The 21,724-nt window shown below is 38.3% G+C and overlaps 1 protein-coding gene across 1 annotated transcript in view; it reads left to right on the plus strand.

Annotated features, from left to right (window-relative positions):
• DOCK4 (dedicator of cytokinesis 4) overlaps positions 1-21,724 on the plus strand; it is a 427,515-nt gene that overhangs the window by 172,140 nt on the left and 233,651 nt on the right. The window contains 4 exon segments of the mRNA XM_032401750.1: positions 11,768-11,851; positions 14,123-14,163; positions 16,168-16,223; positions 20,197-20,293. Coding sequence (XP_032257641.1) covers positions 11,768-11,851; positions 14,123-14,163; positions 16,168-16,223; positions 20,197-20,293 — 278 coding nt within the window.

The raw sequence follows: 21,724 nt of genomic DNA on the forward strand, positions 1-21,724 counted from the left end.
GGTCATGAAATACAAAGACTGAGATACCGTATATGGGAGGAGACTAACGGAATATAACAATGAAATGTAATGTGGAATCCTGGATTGGATCCTTAACCAGAAAAAAGGACATCATTTGGACAGTTGGTGAAATTTGCATATGATCTGTCAGATAGTTGATAGTACTCTATCAACATTAACTTCCTGGTTTTGGTAAGTGTGCTCTATCTATTTAAGATCTTAATATTTGATGAAGGGAAGTTAAGGATGTATCAATTTATAAGTTTCTTATTATAAATCTGAAATTATTTTAAAATTAAACATTAACAAATTAGGCATGGATTCAATTTTTTTTTTTCACATAAGAATAAATAGAACTCTAAGTGTGTCAGTTTTGTGTGCATTTAAAAGTCACTGGGGAAGGGTGCCTGGCTGGCTAGTTGGTGGAGCATGTGACTCTTGGTGTTGTGAGCTTGGGCCCCACATTAGGAGTGGAGATTACTTAAAAATCTTTAAAAATATATAAGTTACTGGGACTGCAAAATAAATGCATTTTGTAGGAACCAAAAGATGTAAGAAGCATTCTTTCTCATGATTTATGAACTCAGTGAAGCAGGTGCCAAGTGTTGTCTTCACCATTGTATTTCCAGTGCCTACCATGGAGCTGGCACACAGAAGAAGGTGGCCACTGGCTGAATAAATGAGGAAATTGCACACCTTGGTGATTTCATTACGCTGTATATTCAATAAATATTTTTTGAGTCCTCACTGGGTGTCATACATTGTGCTAGGCATTGGAAACATAAAGGAGCTGCAAAACTAGAGGTGATGAGTGTACCAGAGAGATGTACATGGGCGGGGTACGTGGAGTAATCCTTTCTTGAAGAAGATGCTTGAGTTTTTTTGAAGAACACCTGGTGGGGAAAGGCAATAGGAAGCCAGAATCCCGGGTAGAGGGAAAAGCATTTGCTTAGGCAGATAAGAGATTCATTGTGACTGTTGAATACAGTTTATAAAGGACAAGGCTGGATAAGTGTATAAGAGCTGGTTTTTGAAAAGACTTTGGACTTTGTTTTATTTCTCCATTGAACTGTTCCCTGGCTCCCCATTTTCTAAAGAAATTGTTTGTGACTGGTTTTCAATGGCCCAAACCAGTCAGAGCTAGTGTTTGTTCAAAATTGGAAACTGGCTTAATTATCAGAGCAGAAGGGGGTAATAAATAGGAATGTAAGGTTTGATTCTCTTCAGATGGGAGTTATGCAAGTTGCAGGTGACAGACTAGCGGACTTTTTGAGAAGTCAGCATTGGGGATGGAAGTCAAACTTCAAATTGACAAAAGAAAAGCCTATGGAGGAAAAATTAGAAATACGCATGCTTCACTGTGTGTGGGGAGATGAATGACCAGAGATAAGACGGGACTGAGTATTAGTTTGGACAGAATGTTAGAAGAGGCTCGACAAGAAGCCGGGCTCTCCCCAGTTTGGGGTGGCCTGGGGGTCTTTCCGCTGTGCTACAGACGGCATAGATGCTGAGGCCCAGGTGTGCCCTTCAGTTCTCCCGCCCTGTTTTGTGACTCTGAGTATTTAGTTCTTGGAGAGAGAAGTGAGAGGGAAGAAAAGGCACAGGAAGACAACAGATTATTTTTTTCCCTTCCCTTATAGCAAAAAAACCTTTAAAAAAATGTCAGGAAACTTTTTTTTTTAAGATTTTATTTATTTATTTGACAGAGAGAGACACAGTGAGAGAGGGAACACAAGCAGGGGGAGTGGGAGAGGGAGAAGCAGGCTTCCCGCGGAGCAGGGAGCCCGATGCGGGTCTCGATCCCAGGACCCTGGGACCATGACCTGAGCCAAAGGCAGACGCTTAACGACTGAGCCACCCAGCCGCCCCTAAATGTCAGGAAATTTAATCCTGTGTTTCAGAAATTCTCCTAAATAGCATAATTTTCATACTAACCACCTCACACTGGGAAAAGAGCACATTATATATATGTATATGTAATATGTGATATATATACACACATATATATGCATATATATGTATATATACATCCTATATATATCATCTATTTATATATATACATATACACCAAATATTTGGTGGTAGATTTAATATGTTTCCTTGGAAAATGGTATTTTGCTTCGTAGTGAAAATTCTTCATTTGGATCATGGGGAAAGAAAACATTGATTGTTTCTTGTTACTTCATTCCACTTTGTGACACGAAGCCCATCTTGTAATTTTTCCCTCCTGATGCTGTTACCCCTCAGACAAGTACTGTTGAGGCAAAGCGATGTTTGGAGCGGAATCTCCTTCCTGTCCTATCTCTGCATTTTAGGAAAATCCCACTTTGCTCCATTACTTTCCTTATCGGTCTCATTTGCTAAAGATTTCCTGTTTTATCAGCTTTTTTATCCCCCTCAGGTGGTTAAGCCTGAATCTTTCTAAGTTTAACTTGTTAATAATGATTTCCAAGAAGCTCTAATAACAGAATGAGTTTTTGACTTACTGTTGTAGATGTATTTTTGCCTAGGACAGACTCAGCTCCAGCCTCCAAGTTTCTGGTTAGCAATGATGATGAAAATATAATATCCCATATTTCCTTACATTTTGTAGGCTTACAAATCCCGTTTTCATACATTTGTGTGATCCTCGTGACATCTCCGTAGCAAGGCCAGGTAGGTGATGTCATCCCAGGATAGCAAATGGAAGGACCCAAGACCATGTGGCTCATAAGCAGGGGAGCTAAGCCCCAGGCCTCCAGCTCTCTCTTTAACTTTGTCTCCTTTTCCTAAGTGCTGGTATGCTTTTGAGATAATTGTTTAAACTCTGGCTCTTCCCTCCTCTTGGCTGGCACTTGGCCAAAACCATAACCTTTTCTATCATCTTAAGTTGTTTTTAAAAGTACTGATAGGCTGATGCAGTAATTAGTTCAGAGTTTTATTGTTTGACCTTCAGTTATTCTTGTAGCCACTTAGGCAAATGCCTTTGCATTTGTAGCATTAAAACGAAGGTGAAGAATATGTTTGTAACTCTGGAGAATAAAACCAGTTCGTTTATTGCCACAGCAGCAGTGTCTTCGAATGAATCTTAAGGTGGAATAATTCCCTCCTGATACCATTCACTTGTTTCTTTGTTTGCCTCTCTCCTCTTCATTTTCTCTATCTCTAAAATGGGAATGGAAACACCTACATCGAGGAGATTAGAAATAATACCTAAAGAATTTAGCAAAACCCTTAACACGACGTAGTAATGCAATAAGGTTACTTTCCCTCTCCCTTGAAAATAACTTTTGCAAGGAAGAAATTCTGAATGGGTAAAGCTGTGAAGCTGGTAGCAGGTTGGGCTCTCTAGAAAGCCGTCTCTGAGCTGGAGATTAGCTTGCAGGGTGTTTATCAGGGAGTGCTCTTGGGGTTCACACCCATGGAGGGGAGGGGAAAGAAGCAGGACAGGGCAGAGGGAGAAGTTGACCTGTGAGGCAGGCCCAGTGACAGCGTTGGTCCCTTGAGCTAGAGTGACCCTTCAGAGTTGTACCGAGCGGTAGCAGGAGGATGTGGCCCTCTTACTCCCACCCGGTCCATCACCAGATGCAGGCTACCCTGGGAGGAGGGCATGACCTTGGGCCAAGCAGCTGTCTTCAGCGGAGACCATTCCAGAAGGGAGCTGGCAGCCAAGGGCCGCCTGCCCTAACGCTCTCCGCAGCTGGGAGAATAGGGCATGCGTTTCTGAAGAGGGGTCTTGGTGTTGCAGCAACCTCCCCCAGACGTGATGTTTACCTTGGATCCAAATGGCAGTGGTTCAAGCAGAATGCAGGTCTGCAGGTCTGCAGGCCCTGAGAGAACTGTCCTCCTTTTTTTTTTTTTTTAAGATTTTATTGATTTATTTGACAGAGTGAGAGAGCACAAGCAAGGGAAGCAGTAGAAGGAGAGGGAGAAGGAGGCTCCCGGCCAAGCAGGGAGCCCGATGCGGGGCTCGATCCCAGGACCCTGGGATCTTGACCTGAGCCGAAGGCAGATGCTTAACGACTGAGCCACCCAGGCGCCCGAGCACTGTCCTCTTACCAGTCAAGGACAGCAATACATTTTCAGGTGATCCGTGTGAAATGTCAGAAACAAATATATTTTATTCAGCGTGCTTCTGATTCCTAGTCACTCAGGCCAGAAGGAGTCATGGGACATGTCTCAAGCCTGACCGTAGTAACTGTGGTGTAGGAATGGAATCCTGCTTGCCAACGTGTCTACACTTGCGCCTCTCAGGTGTGCCTGCAAGGTGTACGAGGCCTGCGAGCACGGGCTATTCCAGAACGGAGCCACATCCCAGCTCATGGCAAGTCTGAGGATGAGAAGAAGGAGCACAGCAGTTCTTTCATTTCCTTAGTTCATTTTCAGCATCAAAGCAATATTCAGGAGCTCCCATTCCATGTCCGGCCTCACATTTCTCTTTTCTTTTCTCTTTTCTCTTTCCTCTCCCTTCTCCCCCCTCCCCTTTTCTTTTTATTTACTTATTTGAGAGAGAGGAGAGAGAGAGAGAGCACGAGCGGAGTGGGTGGCGGGGAAGGCGCAGAGAGAGAGAGGGAGAAGCCGACTCCCCGCCAAGCAGGGAGCCTGACTCCAGGCTCCATCCCAGGACTCTGGGATCATGACCTGAGCCGAAGGCAGATGCTTAAGCGACTGAGCCACCCAGGTGCCCCCCTCCCACATTTCATCTAATTTTTTCCTTCAGTCTTTCTGGGCCATCTGCTTCCACAGTCCTGCTGTCATACGGATAGCCAGCCTGGAGTCCCTTGAGGTTAGGAATGACAGCTTTGTTCCTAACCTATGGAAGGGAAAGAGAGAGGACCTGGGGAAAGACAGTTCTGTCCTGTCCTAGTGATGGTACCAATAGAAATCTCCAAGTGACTTCTGTCTGCCCTCAAGCCCTATTCTAGACAGCTATAAAGAAAGAAGAGTCTTTGATTAGACTAGTGTCTTGGTTTTCCCCACCATATTGTATCTTTGCCTGCAGGAGGATTTTGTACATGTGCAGGAGAGGTGACCCCTTGTCTCTTTCCACAGTTGACCATTTCATGAAATAAAGTTCCTGGAAAGAATTTCTCATTAATCTCCTTTCCCGTTTTATGTCTCCTCCAGCTCTTATCCAGGTCCTTCAGAAATCCTACTTACTCCCCTTTTCCGTCTGTGCTCCCCCTACCACCAATGACACTCAAAACTGATAAACCTCAATGTAGATACATCCGTGACAAGCCAGAGCTGAACGTACAATGTGAAATGAATGTAGACACAGGCAAGAACCACTTTTAAATGTGCTCTGAGGAAGCGTTTCTTTAGCATGCCTACATGGTCAACACCTGCTTCATCATTGTCTTCTGTCACTGCTGTGCATCAAGATTTTACAACTGCTCACATCAACATGTTTATTTGGTTTCTGGTGCAGTCATAGCATATTTTTTGTGGCGAAAAACAGCAGTTTCATTTTTGTATTAAATAGGATTCTGTGGACTAGTCTCAGGATTTGAGGACAATAGCACCATATTCTGTGTTGTAAATAGTCAGCTCACAAGTGACCTTTCAGACCACAACCTGTTCATGAGTCGGAGATCCTATTATTAGAAAGATGAAGCCCAAACTCTGACTTTGAGAGATGATTTTCCTTCCTTTGTGTCACAAGGGACAAAGCATTTTCATTATTTTTTTTTACATTATGTTCCATTCATCTTCGATTGTCAGCCCATAAAGGGCAAGGGGCAGCCTTTGCCAGGCTTGAATTGTGGTGAGCAGAATCACGTAAATATTACTTTGACAATGATGATGAACTTGTTATTGTCTGTGATGTAGAGCTACATGATTGACTTAGAGTGGTTTTTTAAATCATTTTTTTCTATTTTTGCTTTTAAAAGTCATAGAACTCTGTGATTGAATTTCTCTGTAGTGCTTAAAAGTTTTAAAATGTGAATTTGTTGCTTGCATGAACAAACTATCATTGAAACTATCATTGAAACTAAGGTATGAGTCCCTACTTCACAGAAAGATTTTGCTTTCTTTTTATCTTCTTCATAGAAAATACTTCCGAGTCTATATGAGGATGTTTCTCACAGCCATTTAATTTCAAATAAATTGTCAATAGGTACTAAACTGATTATTATTATATAAAGGAATAACAGGAGTGATAACAGGCAGCTATTTATGGTATGATTTTCAAGATGATTATGCTTTACATTTAACACTTTGATCTTACGTGTGTATTTTTAAAAGACCTGAATATAACTTCAGCTTATATGCATGTTTTTTAATCCAAATAATTTTCTTTATGTAATAACAAGTGGGCAGAGACGAACACAATACCGTACAGGAGTTTATATGTGCTGTTTAAAATTATACTCTCAAGGCTTGTGACTGAAACAATAGTATTGGACCTTTACATTTTCAGTTCTGTGAAGAGTTCATTCTCTGTGATCTTTTCTGTAGCTACTAAAGTTGTTTATAAGAAAACAAAAGGGAGTCAAGGGATCAAGACAGTGTGTGGTCATGTTCAGTAGACCCCAGCATTACTGGGGGAAAAAATGCCCCTGGAAAGCATACACTGAAGACTTTTATATAAAGCCATAGCTTCTTTAGAATAACTGGGGACAAAGTGGATTTTCAACGATTTGTTAAAAAGACTTGTTTCATGCAAAAATGCCAGAAGGAACTTAAAGAGATTTAGTTGGAAAGTTGTATCCACAATGGAATCTAAAAATAGCATAAAGTATATTTGATGGAAATGCAAATTGAGGTTTTGTGAAAGCCTATGTTATCTTGTGAATCTTGGCTTTGCTAAACCAGTTTGCTTAGTTTATGATACATCACACGCTCCCACTAATAAACATGAGCCATTCCTTTTTTCAAATCTTTTGCTCTTTTGCCTGGAACTCCCTTTCCCTTTCAACTTTCTCTTTCATAACCCGAAGCATAAATAATATAGCATTCATCCATCCACTGACAAGTTTAGTACCCTGCAAGGTGGAGTTACTTGTGTAACTCAAAGATTGAAAATGGTTTGCCATTTTAGAGGGTAAAGTTCAAAGTCATGCCTGAACCATATCTTGAAAAAGTGCAACTCTCTAATGTGATCTGCAGTTTAATACCTAACTTTTAGGTGTCCTCGGCTATAAGAGGTGACCCTAACATTCTGTGAATCTCTAAAACCTGGATGCCATTTTTAAGTGGCTTTATTTATTCCATGTGTGTGTTCATTGTCCATTCCTGTACTCAGACACTCATATACTGGGTCTTGAAGGTGAATTAGAAATAGTTCATATTCTCAAGTAGACACAGATGAATAAAGTGGTATAATATTATGTGGTGCCTTACCCTATTTAAGGTGTGGTCAGAGTACCCTGGGAGCACAGATGAAAGAATAATTGATTCCACTTGAAGCAAGGATGAGGAAAGGAAAAGGATAGCATCAGGAAATCAAAAGAGTTAACCTTGGAGCTAGAACTCAAACTAAGACTACTTGTAGTTCCCAGTGTATAAGTGGTGGGTAGGCAACTCCCCGAAAGGGAATGATACGTATAAAGGCACTGAGGGCTGCGAGAGAGAGCTTGCTGTTATTTGGGGTATGACTGAGCAGAGGTTATCTTGTCTACCTCGTTTTATAGAGGAGGCATCTGAAGCCCAGTGAGATTGAGAACTTATTAGCATGCTTTTATTTGTTTTCAAATATTATATAGCTGATGAGTAAAATCAGCATTCACCCATATAGACTGCTAGGATAAGAAATGAGATGATACACAGTTATAACCCAGACAAACTGTCATCCCAGTTTCAGCAACTCCTATGAAAGCATGAGTTTTCATAGGTAATACAGTTTGGATCTTAAAATTTTGAGTACCCTCTAAAAATAGTATTGGCAATAATAAGGAACCTGCCTCTTTAAGATCAGAGTATTTAGCAATAATGACCACATCCCTCATTCATTCCCTCAGTGATGATTTACTGAGCTCATATTGAGTACCAAGCTCTGTACTGAATTGGGTATACAATGAGGAGCTAAAACCAACACAGTCCTTAAATTTGTGGAACTTAACGGTTTATTGCAGGAGACATCATTCAAAAATGTGCACAAATGAGTGTGGTTGGGTAGTCTATGTTGTTACGAGTGCATGTAGTTGTGATGAGGGGATGTGCATCAAGGAAGGCTGCCCTAGAAGTGACTGACCACTCAGCTCATATCTGTAGGAGGAATATGGCCTCACTTGGTGAGGAGTGAAAGGAAGAGTCTTTGCAGGAAGTCAGCCATGGGCAGAGTCCAGTGTATGATGGAGTATGGTAACCAAAGTATTGACAGAAGGTCTTTGTAGCTGGAGTACAGAAAGTCAGGGTTAAGAAGGGCAGGACCTTCTAGGCTGTGGTACTGATTTCGATATCATTCTCAGAGCTCTGAGATATTTAGAAGGAGGATGACATCATCACATGTGCATTTTGAAATGGCCTTTTTAACTGTCATGTGAGAAAGGGATTGGGGAGGATACTGAGTATCTGAACATGGACCTGTTAGGAGACCATGGGAGAAGGCCAAGCAAGGCTTGGAGAGTGGTGGGAGCAGAATTATTGAGAAAAGGTGCCTTCGGGAGATACTTCCGAGTTAAAGATTGTGATGTGGTGATGGATTGGATATGTGGATGAGGGGGCCAATGCATGACCCCTGAGTTCCTGGCCTTTCCAGTTGATGGACAGTGCTAGCATTCGATAGATTGGGAACAGTGGAGGAGGATCTGATGACCCCTGGGTTCCTGGCCTTCCCAGTCGATGGACAGTGCTAGCATTTGATAGAATTGGGAACAGTGGAGGAGGATCTGGTTTGGAGACACCTAAGGATTGTATGAGCCAAATGGCAGCATGAAATAAGAGGAAAACAATTAGCCTGATCAAGCTCTTGTCCAATACTGCACAATGTATTTAATCACCTTTTAGTACAAAAGAAATAGAAATCTAATGGAAGAAATATAAAAATTATCCTGATGCTACATACAGAAACAGAAAAACACGTACAAAAACAACAAAAAACCCCCACAAAACCTTAAGCCTAAAGGTGACAGAATCAAAGGTAACTAGGGGCATCGTGGACATTGTGTTGAGGAAGGACAACCAGGGAGACACCTAGAAGGCCTCACAGTGGCCCTGTGGAGGGATACAGAGAAATCCACTTAGTAATAGCAGGATAAAGCAGGACTGTCAATAGAATAATACTTTAGACTAACATTTCAGAATACGTGATTGGGAGAGAGAAAATAGCTTGATTTGGTTAGAGCATGAGTTGAGATAACAGGTTCAGCTGGAGTTATGCTAAGTTTTAGGTGCTTAGACATCTGAACAGAGATACACAAGTTGCAAGTTTGTGTCAGATTCTCAGGGCACAGATCAGAACTGGAGAGAGACTTGGCAAACCACTTGTCAACAGGTGATTCTAGAAGTCTTGGAACTCTCTCCAAAGAGGAAGAATGTATATGGATAGAAAGGAAAAAGTACACTTTAAATAACTGAGGTATTTATTAAATGATTAGAATGTCCCAGAGAGTGTAGAGAGTTATTTCCAAAAGGCACCTTATTTAATCCTCTAGTACCTTTTGCGGTTCTTTTATTGTTACCCCCATTTGCCTGATGAGGTGATGCAGATTTTGAGAGGTATCCTGACTAAAGTCACAGAGCTAATAACTGGTAAGACCTGGGCTCAAACTCATGTCTCATGATGCCAAGTTTGATGCTATTATCCTGCTCCCCAGCCTTGACCCTTCGGCATCTTGGGCATAGAATGCTGGATGACACCAACATTTAAGAACAGGGCTAAGAAAAGAAGGTCTGCAGAAGAAGGCTGGGGAGTATGAGAGACACGGTTCAAGAGAAGATAGACTCCTGAAAGTGATGTGCATGTGGTCACAGTGAGGGGGATGGTGACTTCACGAGAGTGATTTCAGAGCACAATGAAGGCTGGATTGAGTGGGCTGAAGAATGAAGGGAGGAAGAGGAAATGAAGTCCATGAATGGTACTACTGTATTCAAGGAGGTGATGAGGGCTAGGAGAGAACATGCAGCCTTGGGAGTTACCAGGGCATTTATGAGTGGTCAGAGCTATATAGAGAGCTGTGGTGGGGAGTCCATGCACTTAGATCTCGAAGAGGAGCAGTGTGGAACCACTAGGCTTGTGAGCAGTCAAGGTAACTTCATGAATGTAGAAAGGCAATTCTGGGTGCAAGCTTGCTCTGTAATCAGTCTAGTGTCTGTTCAGTTGTGATCTCTTAGAAGAAGAGGTCTCTGAAAGTTATTTGAGATAATCTGTCAAGATACACAGACCTTGGATTATTTTTTGAGCGAACATCTTCTAGCACATCAATATGAGGTCATATGGTATTTATGGTTATAGTTAGAGAATGACATCATGAATTAGTGCTTGTCTAAAATGTTCTAACTAGGTTACTGTACAGTTATTTTCATCCATCTCATGTACTGTGGGTTATGTTTTCTGTCCTGTGTTTTGATCTCTACTGTTAATTTTGTTTTGAGATTATCAAAGGGCTTTAGACCTCTCTAAAAGCCCATTATTTATCGGCATGTCCTGATTTTTGACAGATTCATGTGTTTCTTCAAGCTTTTAAAATACATTCACAACAGTAGCAATAATTTATTTTGGGGATTGGGGTTGTATCTAAACCTCACGATCTGAGACAGGATTATAAAATTCACTTCCAAAGTTTTGGTTTTTTAAAAATCGCTCAAAGCGTTTACTATCATTTTTGTTTTAATGTGAATTGCAAGTTGATTACAGTGCACTGTATTGAGCCAGAGATGTCTCTTCTTTTTTCATGTATTGAGGTGCATTTTTGTTATTTCTCCATCCTTGTCTCCTTTTTGACTCAGGCATTACTCTCCTGGGGAGAATCATTGTGCTTCATTCTCTCTGTAACTCCTCGAGGTACCCAGAGATGACTAACCTATACACACTTTCCCTGGTATTAACATCCTAGTCCTGCCCAGCCCTGTGAAATGTTTCAGAAACCAGTCAGTCTATAACCACTAGGTAAGGCTAAATGGTGACACCCTACCCACACCCCTGGACACACACACCCTATTCCAAGAGTTAAGCCATATGGGAATTGTCATGGTGGCTGTGTGTTTAATCCTAGGGGAGGAGTCTAGTCATGACTAAATAAAATGTTACTATTGATTACTACTCAAGAAGACTGCTTTTATGCCACATACTTGGCTAAGCCCTGGGGACATATTAGCAAGTAAATAGATGCAGTCTCTTCTCTTGAGGAGCTTACAGTCTAGGAAAAAGAAATCTCCTTCAAGCAACATAATAGAAAAGTATACCAAGCTGAACAGCAAGTAGGATATGTATTCATCATTTGTTAGTGAACACATATTTATTGAGTAACTACTGTGGGCAAGGAATCTGGATGAAGAGTGAATATAGCAGTAAGTGACACAGGCTCATCAGGAAATAACCTTGTCACATAGGTTATTGAGTAATACTCTTGATATTTTGTATTATATTAGTAAATTCCATATCTTTAGAATTCATATTTATAACACTTATTTGACCCAGAAGTTGGCAAAGTATATAAACTTAAAGATTGACTCTCTTCAAAAATCTGTAAAATTTAAATATGACAGCAGGTTTTAGCTCTCAAAGTGTACTTCTTCTTCACATTCGTTTTTCCTAGTCAGTAACATATAATAGTAAGCAGTATAACTGGCTATAACTTTATTTATATGATTATCTTCATATATTCTGTAACATCTCTTACAGTTATTGCCAGTTTTCGAGGAACTGTCCCGTATGGCCTGTCATTGGAAATTGGAGATACAGTTCAGATCCTGGAAAAGTGTGATGGTAAGTGGGCTAATGATGATTGCTTGAGGTTATATAACCAACCTCCTCACCATTGGACAGTTCATAATGTTTACACATTCTGTCCTTCTATTAATTTCTGGGATTTTTCCAGTGGTCACAGTGAACCATTTTTGACAAAGCTTGTTTCTTGCGTATTCAGTGTTTGGCTTAGGGAAAGGCATCATTTGCTGTTTTTAAGCTGATATATTTTTCCTAATATTATTTCCTTATATTCACTAGATGCCACCATAGAAAGCAGTTGAGGCTGCTGTATTTGTGGGAATTCATAACTCAGTGCCAAACTAGAAGGTCTTTCTCAGAATCTCAAGGGTCTAGTAGGTCCCCTAGGACAGGAAGAAACAGAGGTCCAGGGCAGAAATGGCTTCTCCAAGGTTAGGTAATCAGATGCCTTGGGGAGGACTCCTGCCAAGGCCAACTCTGCTCTAGTCGGCAGTCTTCTTCCCTGCCACCCCCAAACTTGAACTAAAGTTATTCAATGCATATAAAATGTTAGTGGAATATATTGTAAGAACTTTATTAATTTATGCAGCATGTAACTCATTAAATCAAGTACTTAATATGTTGTCAAACGTTTCCATTCCTGTTCCACAAAACACCCTTAAGCTCTCGTATTTAAAAAGATCCCAGTTGAAATGACTATTTTTTTCCTCGTTAACAAGATGGCCACATTTTAAAGCCCTATCAGTATATCCAAAACCACCCATTTTCCTCCTGAAATGTTGTTCTTAATAAGAATTTATAATATGATAACATTCTGTCATGCCAAGATTCATTAAACTGTGTTCCTCCAAACAGAACTGTTATATTTACTTAGAACCTCGCATTAAATGGTGGTGATACATGGACATTTATTCTGTGTACTATAAATGATATTTTTAAAAATATAATGAGGTCTTCCATATTATTGTCAGATGCATTTTGTCTATTTTTACTTTGTATACAGATAAATATAAAATCTGTTTTGAATTGGTGCATGAAAATGGGCTCCATAACTAATGGAAGCTGTTCTGTAACCTAAAAACCTTTGACAGAGACCTCTCTATGAGACTTTTGCAGTTCTCAAAAAGTTTTGGTTTCTGTTAAAATAATTATTTAAGAATGGATATACTTCTTGGATATGTCTTTAAGGGATCTTATTAATCCTGAGATAGTTTCTGCTCAATTGATTTTGCTTTCTTCAGACTGATTTTAAAGCTGGTAGGTATGGCATTTTACAATATATCTTATAAGGAACAAAAAATTTTAAATATTTATATTTAATATTTATATAGATTTTTATATAAATATAATATTTTATATAAATATTTAATATTTAAATACAATGTTCAAATATTTCTTTTTAAAAATTCAATTAATCAAAAAGTCCAATTCAACAAAATATTTGTTACATGGTAATTTCTTACCAATAAACAAAATGGTTCTATGCTTGAAGAAACTGTAAGTTGAAAATAATACATTTATAGGGGGTATTTATTTGCTATACATTTTCATATATATACCTTATACTTGTTTTAAACTATAAAAAGATAGTCTTCTTTCAGGATAGTGCTGTAAAATTTTGATTCAGAGTTGCTTGGAGGTTGATTCATAGGCATTCTACAGAATGAAAGTTAGGGTGAGCTCAGGCGGTAGGACATTTTGCTGATAAGAGTACCCATCACTTTTCTTGATGGATGATACCTGATTTCCCTCTTCTTATGCTATCAGACTGATCCTAACCCTAGATGGGCTTAAGGATGTGCAAATTTACTCTGTGACTGTTGGCTGAGCCCTACCTATGCTTTCGTGATAGGGTCTGGGCCTTGTAGTCAGGCAAAGAGAAATTGGAAACATATTAAATCTTGTGCAGATTCTTGAATTTCCCTAAGACATAATGTAGCCTTTTATAAAATGTGGAGAAACTATGCTCACATAAATTAACTTGCCCAAAATAAAATAATCTGATAAGTAGAAAAGCCAGAATTTAAGCCCAATACTCTGATTCCAAGCCCTGTACTTCCATTATGCGTGTTTCTATTTTTCATATAAATTTCCATTATAATTTTTTAAACAGTTTATTAATAGAACACAAACTAGTAGTCACTTGAGCTATAGTCTAGCCCAATCCAACTTCCATCTTGTTCATACACAGAATATTTATTTATAGGGTAAAATTCCATCAGTAAAGGACAGATTTATTTATAATCATTTCTTTTCTTTAAAATACTACAGTGGTTTATCAAAATAATGACCATGATTTTTTCTCCACAGGCTGGTACAGAGGATTTGCCTTAAAAAACCCAAATGTCAAGGTAATAAAAAATATTACTCATAATCATAATTATAGGATTTTTTTAAAGTTATTTTATAATTGAAATTACAGTTGGGACTCTTAGTTGAAATGCCAAATGGCAATACAGATTTTCATAATTTTGGAAATTCCTTTGAACTTGGATTATCGTTAAGACATGCTACTCAAATGATAATCTTACGTAGCTCTTGCAGTTTGTACTGAGAAGACCTTAATAAGCTCATTATATATAAACAAAATCTTTTTGAAGTGTTCGTTTAGCAGAGAGTGAAATTAAAATTCAAGCAGGGGAAATAGATATTCCAAAAGGAAAATTGAATAGAGGTATTTAATCTTGGAGTTTTCTGTGGTGTCATTTGTAAAAGAGTGGTGTAGAGAAACACGTGGATTTCAGCAGCTTAGTAAGATTCCCTTTGGGGTTTGGGCAGGTGAAACATGGGGAAACCATATTATAAAGATCTCCCTGTTCTTACCATTCCAGACAGAAATTAAGACTCATTATCCTTTATATGTTCATATACATCCTCAGGAATTACAGTAGGAAGTAGTATGATTTTTGTTTTACCTTTCATTTGTATATTTTATGACTTTGACACTCATCCTTACTATTTATTATCTGTGTTTGTCTACTGTATTCTAATCTCTCCAACTTTCATCCATACTTCCCACATTCTGTAATATTCTCTTGCATGTCATGTTCATTACTTGGTTTAATTCTGGCTTTATTAGGATTATAGATAAGAAACTGTATCCTTGCTTATTCTCAGAATGTAATGTAAGTAGTCTAAATTCTTCTGCCTGCCTTTCTGCTTAAATATACCTTTTTCTGGATCATCCAGCTATGTTTAATAACTGTATTTCATTTATTTTTGGTCATTCTAAAGAGAGCCTGAGGAACAAAAGAATGTAGAAATTTAATTTTTTAAAATACTTTAGCGCTCACTTAAAGTTATTTTTGGACATCTGCAAGGCACATGCAAATGTAGCTTCAGTACTTAATTATTCATTTGGAATAATTTTGAAAAAATATATTATGGCTTATTTCTGCCACTCTTCTAACCTCAAGTTCTGACTTTTTCTTATGAATTATAATTACTCTGTTTGTTAATCCTACCATATTGAGTTAAATTTTGAAGAAAAAATATATTTTTTAACGTGTGTCTATTTACTACTGTTGTATGTACAGAATTTGCTTATTAAATTTTATGTTATCCTTGGATCCACAATGGTAATAATGTATTCAAATGACATTTGCTTTCCTAAATATTTAATTGAATTTGTCATTTGTTGATACATCAAAAATCATTCAGAGGATATTGTCATTTAATGGACAATAAAATTGATGCTAATTTTTTTTATGTTGTTTCTTTCAACTTCCCATTTAGAACAAAGGAACAATTTCCTTGTCCTATCTTTTCTCTACAATAAAAAGCTTCAAGCTAGCATGCTGTCTTTTGTTTAATTTTTGTTCCATCAGAATGCAGCCTGGTGATTAATTGCTGCTGTGTTTTCATCAAAGATTTTCCATAACACATAATATATGTATTGTCTCCCAATTCATAGTGGTATTTTTTTTTTTTTTAGTGTATGTTTTAAAATAGACACGAGTGTTTTAGGGAGAAGGAAAGGAACAACTACCAAAACAAACAAAAATTAATGCAATATTAAAAAACTATGCAATATTTTAAAAAATTCTTCTTCAGTGTAACATGCTTTCTATTCTATGCAGAATTCCTGAAAATTTAAATTTTTTCTGTTTTATAAAGAATATGCTTTTGGGTGAGATTTAGTTTTTTTGATTATATTTATTTTCGAGAATCCCTGAATTTGTAAACTAGTGAATGGTAGGAAATAAAAGGAATAGATCCAGTGCGGTAGAGATGTTGTTTTTCTCTGTTCCTGGAACTGTCATGGTTGTATGACTGTATGTTAACGTGTATGACTTGTGAAAGCACCCCTGCCTTACCGGTCATCTGGCACCATAACCTCCTGTTTTCTCCCGCAGGGTATCTTTCCTTCCAGCTACGTTCACTTGAAAAATGCCTGTGTGAAGAACAAAGGGTAAGAAATGAGTTTTATTAATGTGAGAGGATTTTCACAGAACCATTGCTTTTTTGAGAATTTGAAAGGCTTAGTAATCGTCTTGACAAATGAACTACAGGAGATCCTGCTATTGTCTGTGTGGTTTGATGAAGGTGGATTTCACTAAGGCAGTGGGTGGAGAAAATGTAATACCCTACGTCTGCATGTGCTGGACTAGAGGAGAACCTAGGGCATCAGAGGTCTCTCATGGTCCACAGATCATGGAATCAGACTAATCTTAAGTAGGAGGGAGTTGGTTCTTTTTGGTTTCCTGCTATATAGAGAAGCATGGCAGCCAAGCCATGGAGTGCTGAGTCATGTCTCAAACCCCAGGAATTTCCGAGATTTACCACTGATTATAAGCAGCCAAGTCTGACTGTTTTTTCCTAATTGGGGATCGTACCGTATCCTCGTGTGACCACTTCACAAAGCCACTCTTCTATTTTAGGGAATGGCTTTTCTGTTCTTTGATTGAGCTCATTGATCACCTAAGATTTCTCATACATTTTAGAAGTTTTTCCAGTCTATTTCCAAAAGGACTTGAAGTAGCTGTCAGGATAACAGATCATTCAAATAAAATATCATAGTATAAAACAGTAGAACTTGCTTATTTAAGTGGTTATCATGAGCAGATCATTCATTATAAGTGGGTCATGGATTTGGACCCAAACATTCGCTGCCAGTGTCACAAGGAATACGCACTGGACCATTGAACAATTGTCACTTTATGACCGAAGAAACAATGCAGATTCAGCCATAAAAATTACATTTTACTTCAAACAGGAAAAAAATAGCAGTTTATTTGAATGACTAAAGCACATTTTAAATCATAGTAAATGAGATCATCAAAATTGAGTTTTACCAAAAAAGTTCCAAGGATGCTATTTAAATGGATGATTTTTATATCCCTTGTCTATAAAGGCAAAGTATTAATTTTAGTTCATTGAAATAACTTCTGCAGGTGGGTGAGAGTCTATGGAATAAATACCCTGAGAGTTACCTATATAGATAAAACTGTAGAAGATCCTTATACTGTATACACACACACACACACACACACACGTGCTACTTTAAGCAATATTACTATCACTAGCAGTAGCAGTACTAATTATTTAAAGTAGTAGATTAAAAACATAATTCTGATATGAATAATTACCACTGCTACTACTGTTATTAGTAAATGTGTGTCCTTTGGGAAGGTTGTGCAGCTGCACCCCACCAGAAATGAATTAAGTAGAGTTATCAGTCCTTTTGGTGTTTCCCCTACCAGGCTTACTCTGACACTGTCCAACTCCCCTCAAGTAAACCGGAGGAAACTCTAGAAAATACTTAGGCCATAGGCTCACTCTTTGTTCTGACCTTTCTGCTCTAGTGATCTGGGCTGGACAGTGTGGAAACCCCAGGGCCTCTACCCTAACCCTTACAGTGTCCACCTGGGTAGACCCGTGCAACCAGTTCTCTTTGCTGCCGTTGTCCCAAGCCCAGCCCTACCCCATTAACTCTGCAGAGCAAAGGGCCACTCAGCCCCCACCGTACACCCCGAGCAAGGGAAATAGAGGATGCTAGCAAAGATGAGGTCAAGCGTCATTCCACCCAGTGGAAGTCCTCCCTCTCACAGCAGATTGGGGTGGGTCATTATCAAAATAAGTACCTTCTTTTATTTATTTATTTTTGTCCTAGGCAGTAACTGGTGCATATCTGGTCCCCTTCCTTGAGCCTGAGGAAGTTTAAATAAGGCTAAAGATGTCTCAAAATTAGGTTGTGTAAGTTTAAGACTTGGTTGGTGGTTCCCCATGTGACACAGGGCATCATGAACATTAAGTAACAGGAGAACGTTGAGGGTAGAACCCAAATTTATTTTCTTAAAAAGAAAAAAAATTTATTGGAATTGATTGAGACTCTAGATTCTAGGACCATTAACTGGAAGAAAAACTTGACCCTGAGAACATTTGAGAACACACATTACCAGATGATTGCTTTCCCAAAGAGAAACTTCTTTGGGATTTTGATGTTAACCTCTCTTATTTTAAGATCAGCAGCCTGATGGCCCACCAGGATGAAGTATAGCTCAGAATAAGTATATCTGATATACTTATACTCTAATAAAGTATATCTAAGAATAACTGAACAAAATGTAATTTCAGGGGCCACTACTTACAACTGTTTGAACGTTGACTTTGCTTTTGATATAATTAAGAGGAAACAACTGCCTCGCCAAAATCGGCAATTTTATAAAGCTTCTTGAAAATTTACATTTTGGCTGAACACACCCCAAATCAGCTTCTCAGGGATTGAATTGCCTTTTTGTTCGTTCCTTGGTCTTCAGAGCATTGTTGCGCTAATGGGGGTCCTTAAATTGAATTATGGTTTATGAACAACGAGGCCACTTCTATAGTGTTTAATTGCTGCTTGAGGTCATGCCACTTTTTAAATGTTAAGTAGGTTGTTGAGTTGTCCTGGAAATTCATTGTTCCCTTCTTGACCTTACATCTGATCATTTTATAATCTCTGTCTCCAAATATTCATCATTTAAATTGCAACAGCTGCTTCAAACGCAAAATAAAGGCACTACCATTTGAAAATGTCACACGTAGACTTAATAAAAGGTTCTGTGTGTGTCGCAGTTCATATACTACTGTTTACTCTTATTTCTAGTTTTAAATCCTACTTTTACATTTTCAGCTGTGTTTAAGCTCTAGAAAGAAGGGAAATATTCACAGAGCAAGTATTTTAGCAGCACTATGAAATGAGGAAATCATGCTCTCTTGGTGAAGATTTTAGTTCTCTTACTTGCTGTCAAGAAGACTTTACAAAAGACAATTATACACCCTTTGGATACAGCATCATAGAAGAACTACAGAGCAGTTATTAGCCTCATGCTAAGAAGTAATTTTCCCTTGATCATCTAGACAACCTGGTTCAGTGTCTAAAATGCTATTACCTTGTACATGTTAGATATTGTCCTTGAAAAAATACATACTCAAATGTTAAGAAAATAATTCCCATTAAATAGCTGGTAGCATTCTTTTGAGAAGTTGTAGTAATAATAGCCATTTAAGCATTTTAACCTGCACACTAACTGAAAAGAATTTGAAAAAAGAAATTCGAGATGAGGAAAAAGGTTGTTGTACGTCAAAGATAGACACGGAGGATAAAGGAAATCTGGGTTTTCTTTTTGTCCATAGCTTCATGTATCTCCTCAATATCAGGACCACTTACATACTCTAGGAGGTGTTGGTATGAATGTTCTCCAAGTATAGTGTTTCATTTTTGGAGAAGAAACAGGAAGGATATATGAGCCTAATCGGAGAGAGGAATATTGCACAATGGATATTCGAACATCTGTGATCGCAAAAGCTTTTAAGTTCAATGATGCATGCTAACATTACTAATAGACTAATTGTTTTTCCTGGTCCCATTTATAAATAATAAAAATGAAGTGTTAATAAGATCAAGTGAGTGTTTAATCTGTACTTTGGTGTCTAGATACTTCTAACACGAAGTTAGTTTGGATGTTTGCAGCCATAATATCCTGATCATGGAACAAGTCTGTTACTCCCTTTGAGTCCTGTGGTCGTAGTGCTTGAAAAGCAAAAGCTATCTCATAGTTTAGGCAGGCTCGGTGACCTCATGTTGCATAAAGGCTTTTGGGCTTGGGAGGTTAAATGAGTTGTTCTTTAGTGGTCACATTGTGGCTGGAGCAGAAGTCTTCTGATATTGCTGCTTCTCATCACACTCCTCAAACTTGATGTGGATGAAGTGGCTGGTCCTCTTGGTATTGTACTGCCGTGGCCCACATAACATTCCTCACATGGGTCTTTAATCAGATCCTCGTTACTATCTGCAGAACCCAAAATAACAGGCAGTTTCCTTTCCCAGTTTTGTCTTTCAGAGAAAAATGTTATCTGTGATAATTGCATGTGGACTTTGTTTTTCTCTTTTAATTTCACAGACAATTTGAAATGGTTATTCCCACTGAAGACTCTGTTATAACAGAAATGACATCAACATTAAGAGACTGGGGAACCATGTGGAAACAGCTCTATGTGGTAAGTAACTTTTTAATGGCATAATTTTTTGGATAGAGAATTGTTTTAAGAAATACTTGAACAGGAGTCAGCATCGACTAATAATTGAGCACCTGCTTTAAGGCACTAGCGGTCCTCCAGAATTCAGAGATACAGAGCCTAATAAGACATAGTCTCGTTGTAATCTGTATGTCCACTAAGCATGGGCTTTGTAAGTTCTTTTTTGAGCTGCAGGAATGTAAAAGATGATTTTTCTGGCATCTCATCAGTTAGAATGATTTACATGGAACTAGTTAGTGTCAGGCTTTCTGAGTATTTTTAATTTTCAAGGAGAAAGAAATTTATTTTCAGTGCAATTGGAGTATTGGTGGTATTTTATTCTAATTTTCTGTAAATGATTCAAATATAGTGAAAATGATAGACTCCTTAGGCCAAATGAACAAGAATATTTTAAATATACAAGAGAAAGGAATGTTTCTTAAAAAAAAAAAAAGGGAGGGGGTCAGATTAATGTTTGGGGAGTATATTTTTATGTACTTATTTACCTATTATAACAAATTATACTTATTGAGAGCTTACTATGTCACAAACCCTGGGGAAGTACTCCATATGCAGTGTTTCATCGACTCCATACAACCACTCAAGGAAATGATGACCGTGAACATCCCCAGCTTACGAATGAGGAACACGGGGCAGAGTGAGGGACTTGCTGTCGCCCACGCAGTTGGAAAATGGCTGGGCTGGGATTCTGGTGTGAATCTAATGGCCTCACTTTGGATCTCTGAATATGCACAAATTTGGGGGTGGTGAAGTTTGGAGGAAGATGAATGCTATTTCTCCTTTTATTTTCGAAGACATTTATAGAACAGCTTAATCATTTGAAAGGATGTGTTCAAAATACAAAGGTGTACTTAGCCTGACAAAATGATTTGAAACAGCTTGTCAAAGAGAAAATCCAAATTAGTGAAGGACATTGGCACAGAATGACAGTTTTCGTTGTCTGTTACATATAAAATGCAATAGGATATTTCATTGAGGCAAGGAAAATCTTAAAAATAAAACCCTTTTGATGTTGGATTTCTCTGACCATGCCCTCCTGGAGCTGGTGGCTTTAGGACTCACTACTAAAATCCACAAGACAGTCTTAGATGAAATGACAGGCTGAGCTTTGCTGGAATGAGATAAATGCAAAGTCAAGATAACTGAACTCAAGGGGTCTGTGCTGAGAGGCTACAAAACAAATGCAGATCTCCTTTTCAGATTTTTGAAAAAAAATTATATTAGGAAGAATATAAAATCCGAGTCTTATTTCACTTAAAATAACATTGTGCATAATATTAACGTGGAAATGAAACCATTGCAAATGTTCACATCATTGCATCTTAAATACCCAACAGAAGAGTTATGAAAATAATGGCAGTGTAAGTGTCATCCATTAGTTGAGCTAGAGCA

The sequence above is a fragment of the Phoca vitulina genome, unplaced genomic scaffold, assembly GCF_004348235.1.
Source record: "Phoca vitulina isolate PV1807 unplaced genomic scaffold, GSC_HSeal_1.0 scaffold4, whole genome shotgun sequence".
In the NCBI taxonomy this organism is placed as follows: Eukaryota; Metazoa; Chordata; class Mammalia; order Carnivora; family Phocidae; genus Phoca; species Phoca vitulina.